This window comes from Rhamphochromis sp. 'chilingali' (assembly GCF_963969265.1).
Source record: "Rhamphochromis sp. 'chilingali' genome assembly, chromosome: 18".
In the NCBI taxonomy this organism is placed as follows: Eukaryota; Metazoa; Chordata; class Actinopteri; order Cichliformes; family Cichlidae; genus Rhamphochromis; species Rhamphochromis sp. 'chilingali'.
Genome location: NC_137945.1, coordinates 12,624,927 through 12,643,832, shown reverse-complemented (window position 1 = coordinate 12,643,832; position 18,906 = coordinate 12,624,927). Strand labels below are relative to the sequence as shown.

Here is an 18,906-nt window from a genome sequence, read left to right as displayed (position 1 = left end):
GCATAATTCTTAGTGGGCAAGATGCTAAACCCCACTTTGCTTTCCAATGTGTTCAGCGTGAATGTGTGTGAATGTTAAACAGAATGCATTGTAGAAATATGTGATGTATGAATGAGACATGACATATAAAACACTTTGAGTGCTCAAGTATAGTAGAAAAGCCCTGTTTACCATAGTAACTTGGGACAGGCTGAGTTGTATTTGTAACTGAACTGATTGGAGCCTGAAAGGGGGTGTACATGTAGGAACAGGTGTTTGTGATATTTAGAAACTTGAAGCAAGACAGGAGTTAAATATTTAAGGGGAGAAACGAAAAGCAGTGTTAGTGAGTGACAGATGAAGGAGTCGGATACATTACAACAGGGGCATCAAGCTCTTTGTACTGTAGTTCATAGGGCAGATACAGCTCCACTTAGAGCGACCAGGTCCCAACAAAATAGATGTGCTTAGTTTTTTGTGTGGGACACATCACCAATTTGAATTTAAGTTATTGCTTAACCGTCAGAGGCCTCTACAGACACACTGTAGTTTGGACAGGACACAGAGGATATGTGAGTACATGCTGCTGATTCATTTTCTCAGTGATAGTTTCATCATATTCAAAAAATCTGCTAAGCTTGTATGTTTTTGGTGAGCTGTATGACTCCAGAGATGTGGGACGGAGGAGGAAGAATAAAGATGCGATGCAGTCCCACTTAAAGAGGAACGTCGCCCTACCACAAGACTTACAGATGATTAATGTAAAATGCCCAAAATCAGACCTGTGATGTGTTTTTAAATCCTTTATATTACATATTTATGAATGTTACACTGCTTCACATTTACATGGATGGACATTTACTCAGCTGTTCCATCCATCTGTCCGTCTTTTCTCTTCCACTTATCCAATTCAGGGTCGTGTGTGTGTCTATTAATGGATAGTTTGCTTTAATAAAAATCTCTAGCTTAGATGATGATAAACTGAATTTTTATCATGTGTTTATAAAGAAACAATGGAAAGTTTGGAATCTTTTGTAAGACACATTTTCAAATTATAGCCAGTAACAAAAAATAAACATGTATAATAAAAAGTAATATAGTCTCCTCTTTCATAAGCCCACCAGAGGTTGCCACACACTGGTTCAGCTTTTACTCGTGACGGTCTGTAAACATGGACGACAGTGGCTGCATATGGAGGTTTATTTCCTTTATTTACACTGATGTTAAGGGCTTTGTGTTTATAATATGATCCAGAATATTCGAGCACGTTTAGTGGAAAGAGACAAATTATACTTGCACATAATTTTTCATTTTGGATACAGAAATAACAAAGCATGGAAAACCTGGATCTTTTCTTCCTGAGTCATTTTAATTGGTTACTGTCCAAAATAATAAATCACTGGGTTAAAGTGAGTAAACCTGCGTCTGATTCTGTTTGTTTCATGTGTTTCCAGGGATGTCCCACTGCCATTCAAACACATTTGGACTCTGACGTGTTCCTGTGTTTTAAAGGGACTTTTTATAATTACACAGAGAATTAAACTAAAACTTTAACCACCAGGGGGCAACATTTTATCAGTTGAGTGATCCCCGTTTAACGTCATCTTTTCTTTTTAGCCTAAAAATGTGTTGAAAGCTTACACAGGCCCACTGCATCATCTGGTGGTACAAATGGAAATTGCATGAAATCGCAGCCCAGGCCTCGTTTAACTTTAATTAGGTTCTTTACAATATAATGCACAAATCTGACTTTAAGCTCTCAAAACTATGGTGAACCTATTAACTAGTAAAATTCCTTTATATGGTCACTGAGTCATACAAAACAGCTGCGGCTGCCATGAGACAAATATCTGTTTTTGAATTTGCATCAATTCACATCTTTGCATATGGAGGTTTTGCAGGCATGTGACCCCTAACCATGTGACATTAACCTATTTGCCATTTTGGATGTGTTACAATCATGGTGACAATGTCAGGCCTAAGTCACATAGGCCTAACGACCAGTCTGCACTATGGTCTAAATGTCTAACCCCTGATTGGTCGGTAAAAATTTCCTTGCAGTTTCCTGCGATCGCCCATTGTTTCAATGGAAGATGATGACTTGTCTATGCTGAAGAAATGCTGAAGAATAATTATTATGCACATAGGTGTTTTAACATGAAAACACAGTGGATAGTTACAACAACATATGGTTAGAAAGGCTGGGACTGAATACCTGTCCACTGGGTTGCAGAGGTAGAAGAATCAGGCTTTGACACAGACAGCATCTCTTCTGTCTTCACTCATGAGCTCATCGGCTACCAAAGACAAGCAGCTAGAATGAGGAGTGAAATGGTGCAATGATGATAACATGGAGCAGAACTTGCAGGGAAAGTTTCCAGGTTTGAATCTGGCCATCTTCAAGCAGTTTATCAGCGAGCAGGATATTTTTACACATTTAGTATTTTTACATGTTATTCTCCGCTTTTTATTTGTATGGTTCTTAAAGTATCTGTTTTCAATTAATTTCAGTTCCTGACTTGATCTGAAATTTTAATAGACAGGGACTGAAGATGAGCTTTTTTTTACCTGTTATGTGAGGAAATTATAACACTCATTTCCACAGACTGTATATAAAGGATGGATGTATGCTTGCTGGTCTGAAATTGGTATCTAATGCAAAAGTACCTAAAACCTACATTCTTTTTAATTGCAACTGGGGGGGGTGTGACTGCTGTGGCGCCATAAAGACTTTGACTGTTTTTTAAAAATGGCTGTTTGGATCCACTGAGCTCAATAGAAACCTTCCCAACGAGTTTGCAACTTCACTCACTTTTTCTAAAATGCTCAGATCAAAACCTTTGAAAATGGGCAAACAAGCCAGTAATATCACAATGGTTAGTCAATCCTTTATATACAGTCGGTGGTCAGTTCAGCTAATATTTACGACTAACATTTAAAATTATGCCAAGAATTATTATATTTGTTTTACATTATTTATAGTACAAAACTATAAAGTTGTTAAATAAAATGAGGACCAAGAATTGAACCCTGTGGAGCGCCAACAGATTTCCCTTCAGTAAAATAATGTAAATCAGTTTAGTATGTGTTCTCTTTGTTACTTTATCAATCCAACTTTATTTTGTGATTTTCTACATGAAATTCAGTACTACTTTATTATCATTGTGCTGATAGAAAACTAAAACTACTTTTTAAATGTCAAAAATCTTTCTGATAAAAGAAAGAAGTTGGGAGGATGCAGACATCTACTCTGGATCAACACTGAGGCATAATCAAAACAGAAACGCCTGTTTTTCTCCCTTGTAAGGGCAGGGTGTTCTTCTGTCTTTGAGTAAACAGTACAGAAGGGGGTGGTCTGTTGCTCTTTCCACATCACCCTCACTCTTATGGCCACAAGGAGAACAATGGCTGCTCTGTTGGTTTGGCTGTTCAGCGTCGGAGCTTTCTTCTTGTCCTCGAATGCACAGGAACTCCCTGAAACGTATAGGAAAGGAGTAGATCTGGCCTTAGCGAAGCTCCACTCTCTCGCTGGAATCCAAGATCATTATGTCTTCTTAAGAAGTGTCTCAAAGTCGGACTATGAGGTACTGAACAGCAAATCCAGTTTTATTGCTCAATTTTTATCATTTATTTTGTAAGACCTGGTTATTAGTTTATGGTTTATGGTGTATTTGGATTAAAATCATCAGGAAATGTGCTATAAGCAACAAAGAATATGATGCTTTCATGAACTAAAACTCATCTGGGTTGCTTTGCTTCTTTCTTCTCAGATGGGTTTTGATGTAAGCTTCTTCTATCACCACTTCTACCTTAAAGCCACCACTTGTGAAAAAGGGACCACTGACTCCTCAGCGTGTGAGCCTAGAAACGACAGAGTAAGTTTTTGGCAAGTTACTCGGCTCAGGACTGTGGAATGTGAGGATAATGGCCTGCCCTAACTTGTCTATGCTGTTTTGCTCTTCTGCATTCATGCAGCCGCTGATGGACTGTGCAGTCTGCTACAAAATGCACAGAGGAGAAATCGAACCAGAGCCCAAACCGTATATTCACTGCCTCCGTAAACCGGCCATCACACAAGTCAGTATCTCCTGCTTTACCTTTAATACAGTCTCTCCCAAAGTTCTAACTGTGGCCTGTCATAAGTGATGAAACCGCACTGCAATGATAAACATGTTTATCTTTACTTGGTTATGAATGGCAGGCAATGACAGCAGGCAGACTGGAGCACTGCAATACACTGGGATACAGCAGCGGGTCAACAGTTCTTCTGGGATCAACAGGCAAAGAGTGAAAGTTTTGTTAGAAAACATGCAGCATTTAGTGTCTTTGCTTCTGAAAATATCTAAAAAACTACAATCAGACAGGTAAATTCTTGTCAGTCTGCACTTAACCTTTCTGTAGTTTGGTAGATGTACGTATGATGTTTGCATCTTGTCTTTTGAAATGTTATTAAACTATTATTATATATTTTATTATTCACTCTGAGAGGCATTCATCATGTGAGGAACATATTTCATTCAAATGCAACCTTCCTAGCTCCCTTGCTAAGTAAATGTATGCATTCTTTTTATATTCTAATAAACTTTGAATCCAAAATTTTATCTGCTTTACTTCTATCTGATTATTTTTTTAACTCTCTGAAAATGGGGGGGGGGGGGACTGTGTATAAAAATGCCTCTAATTCATAAACAGGTAATATAAAACTTTTATTAGAGCCTCTGAATTAAAGCTAGAAGTCTGCCCTTTGATCACATCTTACTTTTATTATTTTTAAAACCCACTGTGGTGGTAACAACAGGCAAAACTATAAATATAAATAAATGCATATATAAATTATTCTGTCAGAACAGTGACGATTATTTCACTTTTTTCCACTCTATTGATCTGATGACATGCATTTAATCTTCTGAACTGTTCAACTAGTCATTATTCTTGATGTTAAAGTTTTGCATTTAAAACAGAGGATATTGGCAAGTTATTAAACCAGTACTTCTCAATCTTTTTAGCCCACGAGCCTTTGAAAGGTCCCTCAGTGGGGCCTCTTGTCACATGGTGTCATTTGTGGTCCAGAAAAGTTACTGGATAAAAGCAATCTAATCCCCATAAAATGTTTATAAACATTTGTTACTTCTCTCCTTTACTATATTATTATGAAGCCTCTTTGGGAACTCTGATCTATGTAGTATATACGGCTACAACAGTGTAATACCTGTGCATTTACTTTTTCTTTGGTTTAAGTAGAATGAAATGAGTTTTCTTTGCTGTGATAATTTGCTGCAATGTGTGTGACTAACAAATGTTTATGAGTTGTGGTTTCATTGAAATGAAGTTGTTACGTAAGCATCCCCAGGTGTTATGTAACCCCATCCCTGCAGAGAATGTTTCTGCTCCTAGAGCATAAAAGCTGAAGATGGTCGTCTTTAAATGTATCATTAGATTGTCAATGAGCTAATCCACAGCTTTAATCACACTTTAGATCGTATTCTGGATAAGTTAGTTATTGTAAGAACAAATTCTTATTATGACATTGACCATGTTTTCCATCTGAAAGTTTTAGTCTGTGGCCTCCTGGGTATTACAGGAAACTGGGGGATATAAACAGTGAGTGCAGCTGGTCTGTTGTTGATAGGTATGTTTAGTTTCACTTGTCATTCCTAAAGCCATAAAAGGACTTGTTTTGAACGCGGGTCTTTATTCTCCAAGCTGCCCTGCTCTCCTCCCAGACTCAGAGAAACATGGCTGCCGGCTTGCTGCTTTTGGTTTGTGCAGTTGCTGTGCTGTACTCCACCAAAGCTCAGGATTCTTACAATGGTCTGCCTGAAATCTACAAGAAAGGAGTGGATCTGGCAATAAAACAGCTCAGCACCCTCGATAAGGTCCAAAACCATTATCGCTTTTTGAGAACTGTGGAGAAGTTAGAACAGGAGGTAAGCATCATTTAGATTTGGCTGTCGACTCTTTTGAAAACTCTTGACCAGAATCAGTGTTATCAGTGTTTTTGCTTAACATTCTGTATAAAAACATCAGTATCAGATCTGTAATAGGGTGAGATAGCCTTGCTGATTGCAGCAACAGTCTTCTAAAGCTCTGCTGAAGAACATAAATGTTTCTAGCTAAAACTTAAAAGACAACATTGAATTATGTTAATAAAGAGAACAATACTTTAAATTCTGCTTTCAGTGCTTTCAGCCGCAGTTCTCTGTGGCTCCGGAGAATTCAGGTTCAAACTTGTTTTCCCATCTCTATTGGATTATGTGAACTTTGAAACTTAAAACATTCACAAGCATTTAGATTTATGTGCAGAAAAACAAAACAGTTACAGTCTGCTCAAAAAATTAAAGGAACACTTTGAAAATGCAACAAATCTGAATGGGGCAAAAATCATGTTGGATTTTTAGACTGATATCAGGGGTATGAGTGGTGTACATGTGGCTGCATGTGTAAGGTAAGATGCAGGGTGCTTTGGGGGCCAAACAGACTAAACAAAACCAACAAAGAGTGTACAGATGTGAGACTGAGAGAGTAAGAAAGATAACTGAACTGCAGCAGATTTCATCCCCGGCTCCCCAGATCTGCTGATGACTTCAGCTGAGTATTGTTGCCAAGAAGACAGTGATGTTTGCTACGTATCTACAGACACTCATAATTACGCAGGGGCTCATACAGTAAACATGTATCTGTTTATCTGTTGATGCACGCCAAGGGGCACAGCTGCAGTGGATTTAGTAAGCCTGAAACATACTAAAGCTAAAGTGTTTCCTATTACTGTAGTCTTCTTGCTTGTTTACCACTTTCTCAGACTGTTTTTGCAATTTGGCCCATAATTGTTGCCTTCCTGCACATGACCTCTGCAGTGCTTTGCGTGAGCTGACTACTACAGAAAAATCAGCGATGAAACCTGCTAGGTTTTAGTCCATGTTGCAATTGCACCTCATAAAATTTACCTCTATTTCTTTCAGGATGTATTTCGTGTGAAATACTTGTTCCATCACGTTCACCTGAAACCCACCAAGTGTCCGAAAGGAACAACTGAGACTGACCCTCAGAGATGCCCCTTCAGGAATGATCGAGTGAGCGAATGCTAACATTAAAAAAAAAAAGTAGTTTATTGCCTATCAGAACTAAAGCTCTTTATGTTGTCATTGCTCCACAGCCTCTGATGGATTGTGCAATTTGCTTCAAAGCATTTGAAGACCAGATACAAGATGAACCCAATCCATATGTTCACTGTATCCAGAGACCGAGACTCACAGAGGTAATTTTACTCATGTGTTTAAAAAAATTCTTTTTTTTTTCTTACATTTTATACTTTTTGCTGCATAAACCTTTTTTTTTTTTTTTTTTGCTGTTGATGGCTCAAAAACCTAGATTAGATCTGGATGGTCTGTGGTGTCTGTTTAGTTTTCTGAGTGTGAATAATCACCAGACATCTTTTTGTGTTCTATCTTTATTCAGGAGATGAAGCAAGCCAGGCTGCAGCACTACAGAGAGATGATCTACCACACAGGCTCTCCTACACTTTTGTCTCGTACTAGCGGCTAATAAGATCCTAATTGCAGCACAAATATATCCACAAAACTATAAAGGCAATCTTTAATTACCTTAGTTAAGAGGTTGCATGTATACTCATCTGTAGTGTCACTTTTTTAATATTCACTTACTCACTTGTGATAAACACGTGAAAGGAGGCTTCTTTCCTTTTAAACTAAATGTATTCCATGTGTTACATGAAATAAAAAGAGTAAAACAGCATTGTGTGTGCAATAAGTCACCCCTCTGTTGCATTACCCAACAACAATGCATGACTGTGTTGTTTATATTTGTTGGAAATTCAGATTCTTTACAGGCCAAATTTTATTTTCAAACAAGCAACAAGAAAGATAATTGCAGCAAAGGTAATTGCTGCAAATGTGCTTCAGCAGAATATTAAGCAAAGGCTGAGAGTACATAAGGTACATATTAGTACATACATTTGCAAAAATTTACATGCAAACTTTTTTCACTTTGTCATTTTTTTGTGTGGAATTTTGAAGTGGAAAATGTGTTCAATCCATTTTGGAATAACGCTGTAAAATGTGGAACAAGTGACGCACTGTGAATGTTTTCTGGATGCACTATACATGGATCAACGTTTGTTAAGTGTTCATAAGGCCTATGTTTGACTCTGAAATCTTCACGAGTTTTCATTTCATGGAAATAAAATATTTAAATGACCATCCTATTTGCTTTCCTGGCCCAAATACAACTGTTTTTTGGTGCAGGTGACAACAAAGAGCCATCCAATGAAGTCGAAACAAAAAAAATTTGTACTAATTACTGCTAAACTTTATATCCTGTCCTGGTGCCAAAAGCTTGTCACCACATGTTGGGCTTGTTTCCAGGATCTGGATTAGTGAACCAGGACTTAATTGTAATAATGCATTAGGATGTAGTCTAACTTCTCATTTGACAACCGTGGTCTTCTGTGATATTACCCACTGAGTGTGTTTTAATCTCCTATAATAGAACTTGGTTTGCACTCAGTGCTTGGTTTTCCCTGCTCTTCTCACGCATTTGGAGAAATATGGCTGCTGGCTTGCTGTTTTTGGTTTGTGCTGCGGCTGTGCTGTATTCTGCTGAAGCTTGGCGGCCTTACAATGGGCTGCCTGAAATCTACAAAAAAGGAGTCAATCTGGTACGGCAAGAGCTCACCACTCATTCTAAGATCCGACACCGTTATCAGTTTTTGAAAAGTGTGGACAAGTTAGAAACTGAGGTAAGCATCTTTTTGGTTTGGATGTTTGCTCTTTCACCAACTCTTCCCCTTTTTCTTTTATTTTCTAATGAAACCTGTAGCTGCCTCACTGATGGGGTGTGATAACCTTACCGACTGTGTCAACAGTCTCCTAAAGGTCTGCATAAGAACAGAAACAGCTAAAATTTAAAAGACAAATGTTAAATCCTAATGTTAAAGAGAGAGAAAAACACTTGAAATGTTGGTTTCAGGTAACACCGATTTGACGCACTTTCCTCTCTCTCTTCCTCTCTCCTTTTTTTTTTGCCAAATAGCAGCTGTACAGAAAAAGGTTTGATAAAACTGAAACTGTTGACAGTTTATGTTTAGATAATGAGGTGCAAAGACTGGAGTGCTATTTAACAGACTGATGTTTCCACACAGCTGTTCATTAGAATCAAAACTGATGTGTATTTGGTGAAAACTTGCAGGATTTCACGTTTCTTCCTGCAGATAATGAATGAGTTGCACAGCCACGACAGCATAATTAGACATTAAAGTTAAGAATAGCCAAAGGTGGCAAAAGTAGAGACATTCTTTGCTTAAGTAAAAATACAGAAAAAAATACTCCAGTAAAAGATTAAATACTGAATCAACTTCTTTACTAAAGTAAAAGTGAAAAGGTCCAGGCTCCGAAATGCACTCAAAGTAAAAAAGTAAATATCTATTTTGTGTTGCCTACATTGTAGAGGGTGAATTTGACTCTACATCTAAACAGGAAAATGAGTACAATAAGGGGTTAAAGTGGGATTCAGCAAGTGGGGGAAACCTAAAACTGGCTGTAGGGGCTCAGTGTGAGGAAAACCAATAATTTCTTAGTGTACAGACTGTGATCAGCTGACCTGCTGCTCTTTGTGGATTTACACAGCTGAGTTCAACAAGATATAAGCTTGATGAGCTATCTTGGCTGACTGCCATTTCCCACTTTAATACTGTTACTGTAGTATACTGTATATTGTCTTTATACTATAGACAGTGTTCAGTTGTTATTAAGGTGGAATTAAATGAATTAGTCTCTGAATCATTTGATGTAGTCGGACACTGACCATGAGCATCACAGCCTCTGTGCACCGGTCAAAATCACTGTTCTATATTTTGAGTTCACCACGGTGATATATTTTGGAATTTGGCCCTTGACTGTTTGTCTTCCTCTGCGTGATCTCTGCACATGAAGATTCATTTGGACTTTTATTCTCCCTCCTGGCATCCTGCACTTGGGTCCTCTTTCCAGAAACGGTCTCATATTTTAGGAGGTGGAGCCATATGGAGGCCACAGCCCCTGCAGATTAAAGTGTGACCACCACAAACAACCAAAGAAAAGCCCTGTAGGCTGTTAGTGGGCTGTGGGCATAGACCTGGAGTTACGTTGAGTAACAGTTTTTTTCTGGCAGATTTCTTTGTGGAACTTTTTCTCTGTGGTTGCATGAATTTGAATGTGTTTACCTTATAAAAACATTTCATTAATTTAAGCATTAATGTAAGCATGCATCCATTCTCTGGGTTGGACTCCTTTTTGCCTTCAGATGTGCTTTAAAACTTCATGGCATAGATTCAACAAGTTGCTTGAAACATTCCTCAGATATAGTGGTCCGTATTGCAGTGATGCGTCGACCACAAAATCCCAGTACACGAGTAGTTTCTTAAATAGACCAGCCTGTCTGGCACCAACAAGCATGCCATGTTCAGTGTCGCTTAATTCCCCTGTCTTCTTTCTGATGCTCAATTTGAACTTTGGCAGGTTTGCTTGACCATGTCTACCTGCCCAAATCCATTGACTTGCTGCTTTTCTTTCAGAGTGGATTTGACGGGAAATACATCTACCACCACTTTCTCCTGAAACCCACCATTGCTCCACAGCTTCTGATGGATTGTGTCATTTGCTACAAAGCAATAGCAAACCAGATAAAAGGCAAACCCGAGCCATACGTTCATTGCATCCAGAGACAGAGACTCACAGAGGTATTATTGCTCAAATGTAAATGTTTAAAAAGTGTCTTACATTTTATGTTCTTCTCCTACATTAATTTCCTAGATATTTGACCTGTTATCAAAAAAATGTTGCAATAAGTCAATCTTTTTGTCTCAAACTGCTCTTCTGATGGCCCCCAAACCATTGAGCCTGGTGAAATGGCTTCATCGGTTTGGAATAAAGTTGGATCTCTTTGTTTAGTTTCCTTTGTGTGAATAACCAAATGTGTTTATGTGTTCTTTCTTGATTCAGGAGATGAAGAAAACCAGGTTGGGTCACTACAGAAACATGATCTACTACAGTGGCGCTCCTACACTTTTCGCTTTGACTGCCAACTAAAAATAAATTCCTCATTGCAGCACAAATATATGGTTTTTTTTAGCTGTAAGAAAATATTTTAGTTACTAAGTTACCTTAGTTAAGTGGTTGCTTGCATACTCAACTGTAGTGTCACTTTGATTGCTACTATTTACTTACTAATGATAAATGTGTTGAAGATAATGATAATTGTATGCTTTCTCTACTACACAATGAAAAGAAAATCAGATGTGTGTGTTATTTACGAGACAGGTGAAGCTAATCTGAACATGAACGAGTGACTATCTAAATAAAACAGGACATAAGACACAGAGCAAGATGTGAAAATGTGATACAGGGAACAGACATGGAGACATGACTGACACAAAAGAATGAAACACAGAGAGATGATCAAGGGAACAGGAAGTGATAAACACAGGGACCAGGACTTGAGAGGGAAACAAGAAAACAAAAGACACAGGGCACGGAAAGACCAAACAGAGAAGAGACAAACTGGGCACAAAGAGGTGACTAACATAATCAAACAGGAACCAACAGCTAACTCAGAGGTATTAGGAAATACTAAACTCAAGACGAATTCATAGCTAGAACATGAAAATCTCTTGATTCCAAAGAGATGAATAATAAGTCCAGAGCAAACTCAAAACATTGGGTCAGCGACCAACAATGCATTAGTGTCTGCAAGATTTCCATGATGAGACCAAAATCCTTGTCATGGATAGCTGCCCTGGTTTGCACTGGTTTGGTGTTTAACTAATTAAGACTGCAGATACTGTAATAACAATAAATCCCAGTAAATCAGATTCCATAATAACTCAAATACTAACCCAGGTCAGGCTACCATTTCACTTACCTAAGCTGATCTGGCTCATGGCTGAATCCTGAAAGTTTTCACTTTTTAACATCATGCCATTATTTCAGCAATTAGGTAGAACAGAACAGTAAAATATATTTTTTTGGAAAAAAGGTAAAAAACTGTCATGGTCCTGAGTCTGTGGACTCAGTGGTTTTGGTTTTAATTATTATTATCTTATGTTTCGGGTTAATTCTTAAGATTTTCTTGTTCTTAGGGTTTGGCTTCTGTTTTGAGCTCCGGTGTTCGATCCCTGTTCCCATGTCTGATGTCTTAGTGTTAAGCTCATGTCTGGGTGTAACTGTTATATTTCCTATTTTACTTTGATGGTTCCTTTCCTGTGTGTAGCTGTGTCTGGTTTTCCTTGCCCTTGTCTCTTCAGCTCTGATTCCCCCCGTCTCCCATTCCCTGATTGCTCCTGTGAATATTTAAGCCCTGTGTTTTCCTCTGCTTGTGACTGGTCCATCTGTGTTACCTCTGCGTGTTATCCTGCATATCTTTCTGCATATAATTTCTTCATTTTCTTCTGCGATTCATGGTTTCAGGTTTGTTTCTTTAGTTTTTGCCAGTTTAGGTTTATATTAGTTTCTGTCCTTCCCATCTTCGCTCAGTCTGTATTCTCACCATTTTGAAAATAAAGCTTACTCACATCAAAGCTAGTGCCTGCATTTGAGCCCTTCGTTCACCACTCTGCCACCGCAGCTGTGACAAAAACTGGAAACCCCCCCCCCCCCCCCCCCCAATTCTTTTACTTTAATTGCAAATACTAAGTGCTAATTTAACGAGGTTTAGCAGCAAAAACTTGAAGTAATCATCTTTGGTTTGACTTTATCAGCCTCTGACATCATTGTGGAGGAATTTTGGCCCTGTCTTCTTTACAGTGTTGCTTTGGGTCATTGAGGTTTTGTCATAAAACGGCTGTGTGCAGGCAGGAAAAGGACCCAAACCCAAATCTCGGACCCTTCAGCAGAGACAGGCAGCTGGAAGGGCGCTCCAGAATCCCTAGCTGATGTGGCATGAGGCTGGGCAGGCTCTTCGGGCCCTCCAGCTGACGTGGCACGAGTCTGGAGAGGTTCTCCTGAACCCCCAGCGAATGAGAAAGGTTGCTGGAGGGGCTCTTCTGGGCCTCCAGCAGGAACAGGCGGCGGCGTGGGAGCCACAGAGTGCTGAGCAGGTGACTGAGCAGCAATATTCTCTCTAATCTTTCATGTGTCTGAGCGAACACACAAACTCCCTGAGCGATCCCTTGGACCACTGTGAGCAACATTGGACGTGTGCACTGTGGTCATGCCAGCATCGAATCCATCCAAGTTACATGGTTTATTAAAATAATCAAATTACAGCATTTACATTTATGTTAGACTTTTAATTAAGTGCTTTAGCCCACTTACAATGAAAATGTAAAAAAATCTTGTTCATGACCTGTGTAGTATTTTAACACTATTGGAAGTAAAAATAACTTGAACTCCAATTTTGAAAAAACTTTTTTTTAAAAAAAAATAAAGCTCTGACTTATTATGAGTCTGTGGTCTGGGAGAGAGTCCAGTAACTCTCTGTTTGCAAAATACAGTAAATAATGACCAATGTTGGGCAATTAATTATATAGTTACTTCTTAAAAAAGTTACTGAGTTATGCAAACAACAAAGTTTTTTGCAGCGGTTTACCTAAAAATGCAGCCAATGTGTTTTTTTTTAAATAAACATTTCAAACTATTTACAGAACAGTAAGGCCGTGATTGACAACGTGGTCAACAAGTGTTGCCCTAATTTCATTAGGAATCGGCCTATGTATTTGGCGTCTTCTCCCTCTTCCCCTGTTTTGTCCCCACCGCATCCTCACCCCTCTTCCACGATGCTGACCTTCCATTTCTGTGTCACAGAATCGTAGAAATGGTACACACTATGTCCTGCTCGGTTCATATATGCTTGCCAATTGAGGGTTCATGGGATTGATTGATGAGTGACTGTGAACAAGTGGCTTATCATTGATTACAACTGATACTTCACACACCTCCTCGTCAGTGAAAGCTGAAGTTCAGCATTTAAAAACTAATTCACCAATTTTGTATGCAATGATTGAAGACTATTAGTTTTATTGGGAACGACTATTCAGCATCTAAAAGTATAGTTCATTTTGACTGACATGACATAAGCGAATGATAATGTTGTCGACGGCAGAGAATTGTATGAAAGCAACTGATACATGTCCATGAGCATTTACAATTTGTTCAGAGGAAGGAGAAATTGCTACTATGATGTGCACAAATGACTAAATGTTGTGGAGGTTGCACTAATGGCTTTGAGAATTTTCATTCTGATCTGAGAAAAGCACCTAAGCGACTGAGAAAAACTGTAAAAACACAGAGAATATTTAATCCGTGAACTTGTTAAACCAGTGTTTCCCAACCTTTTTGGTCCATCAACCCTTGAAAGGTCTCTCAGTTAGATCTCTTGTCACATGATTTCTACTGTGGCCCAAAGAGGTTACTGGAGAAAAATAATGTAAAAATAATGTAATCCCCACAAAATGCTTACAAACTGCTGCTTTTTTTTCTCCTTAACTGTATTATCATGAAACCTTTTAAGGAACTATATTTATAAAGTGTGTAAAACTGGCTCTGCTACACTAACAAGGACATTTTTCTGTAATACCTGTGCATTCACTTTTTTTTTTTTTTTTTGATTTAAGCAGAATTTTAAGTACTTTTCTTTGGAGTACTGAGCCTTTGATTTCTTTTGCCACCAATGTCCAACAAAGATCATCATGTTTTGAAGCCACCACAAGGCCTGTTTTGTGTTCTGCTGGCAGAAATAAAGGTTTTATTTTTTTGTTGGTAAAAACAAAGAGCCATCTAATGAAATGAAAATAAAACTTTTCATCTAATTACTGCTAACCTTTAGATTTGTCCTGGTGCTAAAAGCTTGGCACCACATGCTTAGCTTGTTTCCAGGATCTGAATCAGTGAACCATGGCTTGATTGTAATAATCTAAGTCCTCTTTTGGCACTGAGCATGTTTTCTGTTGGAAAGTTTTAAGCTATGACCTCCTGAGTGTTACAGGAAAGCGGGTGGGATATTAAGTAAATAGTGAGTACGGCTGCTGGTCTGTCAATGATCAATGTTTTTAGTTTCACTTGTGATTCCCAGAGCCATAATAGGACTTGTTTTGAACTCGGGTCTTTATTCTCTAAGCTGCTCTCCTCCCAGACTCAGAGAAAAATGGCTGCTGGCTTGCTGCTTTTGGTTTGTGCAGTTGCTGTGCTGTACTCTGCTGAAGCTCAGGATTCTTACAATGGTCTGCCTGAAATCTACAAGAAAGGAGTGGATCTGGCAATGCAACAGCTCAGCACCCACGCTAGGGTCCAACAGCATTATCGCTTTCTGAAAACTGTGGGGAAGTTAGAAACTGAGGTAAGCATCTTTTAGCTTTAGCTCTTTTACAAGCTCTTCGGGTTTTTTTGTTTCATAATGACACCCACTTTGAAAACATGTAGCGTCACTGATGGGGTGAGATAAAGACCACACTCTCCCAAATGTGTGCAGGATATTTTCAGCCTAAATTTAAAAGACAAACATTGAATTGTAATCTTAAAAAGAGAAAAAAAACCAAAAGTCTGCTTTCAGTTAACACTGACTTGGCACACTTTTCCTCTCTCTTGCTCCGGGAAATTCTGGCTCATACTTGTTTTCCTATCTGTACGCAAGATGTTAAATGTCAGGGAGGAAAATGTTTCCAGCAGAGAAAAAAACAGGATGAGGTGTGTCTCTGTGAGAATGTACACATTAAAGACTGCTTTCACTCCTTTCTTTTTCAAATATAAGGCCTTACAGAGGAGGTTTAGCTAAAACTGAAAGTGTTGAATGTGAAACTTTCAAACACTGGAGCCTTTCACAGTCTGCATACCAAAGTGTCCTTGTGCAAGATACAGAAACCCAGAGTTGCCCTATAAAGGATTCATTGTGGTGTGAATGTGTATGAATGTTAGGAAGAGGCATAGAATAAAACATGCTTTTTTGAATAGGTATTGTTGTATAGAGTGCTCTGAGTGCTCAAATAGAGTAAAAAAGCACCATTTAATAAACAGCCCATTTACCATTTACAATCAAAAAAGATGTATATCTGGTAAAAAGTTGTAGGATTTCACATCAGGATGTACATGTGGGGACATGTGAATGGTGAGATGCAGGGTGCTATGGGGAGAGAGCGAGGCAGATAACTGAACTGCAGCTGGTTTTATCTCAGATCTGCTGATCACTTCAGCTGAGTATTGCTACTGTACCTGCACGTATACTGAAGAACAGAGAGATATTTGGTGGATATCTCCACACACTCATAATAAAGCTCTGGCTGTCACCAGCGGAAGTGCAATTTATCTGGTGATGTACTTTCAAGCCAAGAGGCTCAGCTGCAGTGGATTATCTGCTATTTCAGGCAAATATGTTCTTTATTCTCCAAACTTTGATGAAAATGAGCTTGTGCATAATAACCTGCAATAAACAGAAAATAAAATCAGTAGTTAGGTGTTGTCAGTTGCTTTAAATTACCCATATGCTACTATTTAGTACGCCAGTTTTCCATTTCACTTGTGTTTATAACACTCATCACGTCTTCCTCGTAGTCCTTGGTTCCCTTATGTTCCCTTTGGCCTGCTTACTTGTTTATCAGTTTGCTGTTTTTGGAATTTAGTCCTTGATTGTTTGCCTTGTTCTGCATGACCTCTGCGCATGAAGATTTATTTGGACTTTTATTCTGCCTCCTGGCATCCTGACATGTGTCCTCTTTCCAGAAACTGTCTCATAGTTTAGGAGGTGGAGCGAAGTGGAGGCCACAGCCCCTGCAGATTAAATTCTGACCATCACAAACAACCAAAGAAAAGCTCTGAAGCCTGTTAGTGGGCTGTGCGCACTGAACTGGAATTACATCAAGAAACTACATTTCTAACAGATTTCTCTGTGGAACCTTTTCTCTGTGGCTGCTGTTCCCACACAAACACATTAAAGATTCAGTTTATTGCATTTATTTTATGGGCTTTATCAGCCATTAGGGATGAGAAAGATGATAAGGATTTTGTTATCGAATCAATAATTTTGTTAGAATTATTGTTACCACTTATTGATTCTCATTGGGATGGCTCTATTTTGAGAGTCACCACAATTACTAGGCAGTATATCAAAGACATTACATTTGTGCAAATTAATTGCCTGCTGTGTAGTTGAACACAAAGCTGCAAACACAAAGCAAAAATGAAAAACAGCACACAGAGACTTTAAAATGATCAACTTTAGAAACATGAGCAGCCAGAAAAAGAGGCAGCTGACTGCTCATTGGTTTGTTACCTGTTGAAGTTCAGGGTCTGGCTGCTGGGCTGGGGTCGGCATTCAGTCAACTTTAAAATCACTCTGGGTTTTTGGCTAGCTTAACGTTAGCATCCTGTCTGGCTAGTTCAATGTTAGCATGCTGTGTGCAGATACTTGCAAAGAGCTGAAGTTGTCCTAGCAGTATAATGCAGCTGTTTCTGTCCAAGGTGCAGTTTCCACTTAACCATCGTGCTTTCGACCTTTTCAATCCATCAATTCTCTTCCATTTATCCTTATCAGGGTTGCGGGGTTTCCAAGCTAGCATAGGGCAAGAGGAAGGTCAGCAGCCTAATGTTGGGCTAACACTGAAAGACAAACAAAACAACCCAACAACATTCACTAGGGCAATTTAGAGTCACCCAAACCCACTAACTGCATGTCTTTAAACAGTGGGAGAAAGCAAGAGTACCCGCAGAGAACCCACGCAGACATGGGGAGAATATGCAAAGTCCACACAGTGCATTGTCCTTTTGATACAAGACAGGATGGATCCATGGTCTCATCTAAATGTTGAGGTTGCAGGATAGTTTCTTTTTTTCAAACCAGTTGTTGTAAACCCTAGAGATGGTTGTGTTGGAAAATCCCAACAGATCTGCATTTTCCAAAATACTCAAAGCAGCCTGTCTGGCACCAACAACCATGCCAGATTTAGTTTCACTTAATTCCCCTTTCTAATGCTTTATTTGAACTTTAGTAGGTTGTCTCAGCAGTGTTTACATCAATTCAGTTGCTGCCATGTGATTGTCTGTTAAGATATTTGCATTGACAAATCAGCTGAACAGACGTATCAAACAACGTGTTTGTAGCTCCCCATAAAATTATCCTATGTTCTCTTTCAGGGTGGATTTGGTATGAGATACTTCTACCACCACTTCCACCTGAAACCCACCAGGTGTCCGAAAGGAACAACTGAGACTGACCCTCAGAGATGCCCCTACAGGAATGATCGAGTGAGCAAATGTGTTTTTAAAAAAGGAGTGTTAACTTTACCGTCTATCAAAGCATCAGCACCACTGTTATGCTCTTCATGTTGTCATTGCTCCACAGCCTCTGATGGATTGTGCAGTTTGCTACAAAACATCAGGAGAACAGATAGAAGCCCAACCCAACCCATACGTTCACTGTATCCAGAAACCGAGATTCACAGAGGTAGTATTACTCATGTGTAATAAGAACATTTTGGGTTGTTGTCCTTTTCTATGTTTTTGCTTTTGATGTTCTTCTGCTCTCTATTTTACTTTTAAAACTCTGGACATTTTTTAGCTTTCCGTGTAGTTTTCTATGTGTGAATAATATTCACACATTCATCTTTTTGTGTTCTTTCTTGATTCAGGAGATGAAGAAAGCCAGGGAGGATCACTACAAAAAAATGGTCTACCACAGTGGCGCTCCTACACTTTTGGCTGTGAAAGCATAGATTTCCCATTGCAGCTCAAATATATCCAGAAAGCTATAAGGAAAGAAATCTGTAGTAACCATTAGTTAACTGGTTAAATGCATACTCCACTTTAATTTTTATCATTCACTCACTCATTTGTGATAAACGTGTGAAAGAAGTGTTTTTTTCTTGTTGAACTCATTGCATTCCATGTGTGACATATAATAAAAAAGAGGACAAACAGCTGTGTGTGTAATAAATTACCCAACCGTTGCATT

The 18,906-nt window shown here is 38.8% G+C and overlaps 3 protein-coding genes across 3 annotated transcripts; all 3 read left to right on the top strand.

Annotated features, from left to right (window-relative positions):
* The first annotated feature begins 3,326 nt into the window (after positions 1-3,326).
* On the top strand, positions 3,327-4,572 carry LOC308386053 (uncharacterized protein). The gene is made up of 4 exons (XM_080865326.1): positions 3,327-3,563; positions 3,750-3,854; positions 3,955-4,056; positions 4,181-4,572. The coding sequence occupies exons 1-4, from the start codon at positions 3,366-3,368 to the stop codon at positions 4,268-4,270; spliced, it is 495 nt and encodes a 164-aa protein (XP_080721452.1). The 5' UTR covers positions 3,327-3,365; the 3' UTR covers positions 4,271-4,572.
* A 1,101-nt stretch (positions 4,573-5,673) lies between these two features.
* LOC308386035 (uncharacterized protein) lies at positions 5,674-8,188 on the top strand. Its single transcript, XM_080865305.1, has 4 exons — positions 5,674-5,906; positions 6,939-7,049; positions 7,133-7,234; positions 7,435-8,188. Exons 1-4 carry the CDS (start codon positions 5,715-5,717, stop codon positions 7,519-7,521), a joined length of 492 nt encoding a protein of 163 aa, XP_080721431.1. The 5' UTR covers positions 5,674-5,714; the 3' UTR covers positions 7,522-8,188.
* A 6,912-nt stretch (positions 8,189-15,100) lies between these two features.
* LOC308386063 (uncharacterized protein) lies at positions 15,101-18,906 on the top strand. The gene is made up of 4 exons (XM_080865337.1): positions 15,101-15,303; positions 18,090-18,200; positions 18,298-18,399; positions 18,584-18,906. The coding sequence occupies exons 1-4, from the start codon at positions 15,112-15,114 to the stop codon at positions 18,665-18,667; spliced, it is 489 nt and encodes a 162-aa protein (XP_080721463.1). The 5' UTR covers positions 15,101-15,111; the 3' UTR covers positions 18,668-18,906.

Excerpts from the sequence above, each read along its gene's own strand:
- LOC308386053 (XM_080865326.1), top strand. The coding sequence starts at position 3,366 with ATGGCCACAAGGAGAACAATGGCTGCTCTGTTGGTTTGGCTGTTCAGC. Across the intron at positions 3,564-3,749 it reads TCTCAAAGTCGGACTATGAG|ATGGGTTTTGATGTAAGCTT; the intron begins GTACTGAACAGC and ends CTTTCTTCTCAG. Across the intron at positions 4,057-4,180 it reads GTAAACCGGCCATCACACAA|GCAATGACAGCAGGCAGACT; the intron begins GTCAGTATCTCC and ends TATGAATGGCAG.
- LOC308386035 (XM_080865305.1), top strand. The coding sequence starts at position 5,715 with ATGGCTGCCGGCTTGCTGCTTTTGGTTTGTGCAGTTGCTGTGCTGTAC. Across the intron at positions 5,907-6,938 it reads TGGAGAAGTTAGAACAGGAG|GATGTATTTCGTGTGAAATA; the intron begins GTAAGCATCATT and ends TATTTCTTTCAG. Across the intron at positions 7,235-7,434 it reads AGAGACCGAGACTCACAGAG|GAGATGAAGCAAGCCAGGCT; the intron begins GTAATTTTACTC and ends ATCTTTATTCAG.
- LOC308386063 (XM_080865337.1), top strand. The coding sequence starts at position 15,112 with ATGGCTGCTGGCTTGCTGCTTTTGGTTTGTGCAGTTGCTGTGCTGTAC. Across the intron at positions 15,304-18,089 it reads TGGGGAAGTTAGAAACTGAG|GGTGGATTTGGTATGAGATA; the intron begins GTAAGCATCTTT and ends GTTCTCTTTCAG. Across the intron at positions 18,201-18,297 it reads GCCCCTACAGGAATGATCGA|CCTCTGATGGATTGTGCAGT; the intron begins GTGAGCAAATGT and ends ATTGCTCCACAG.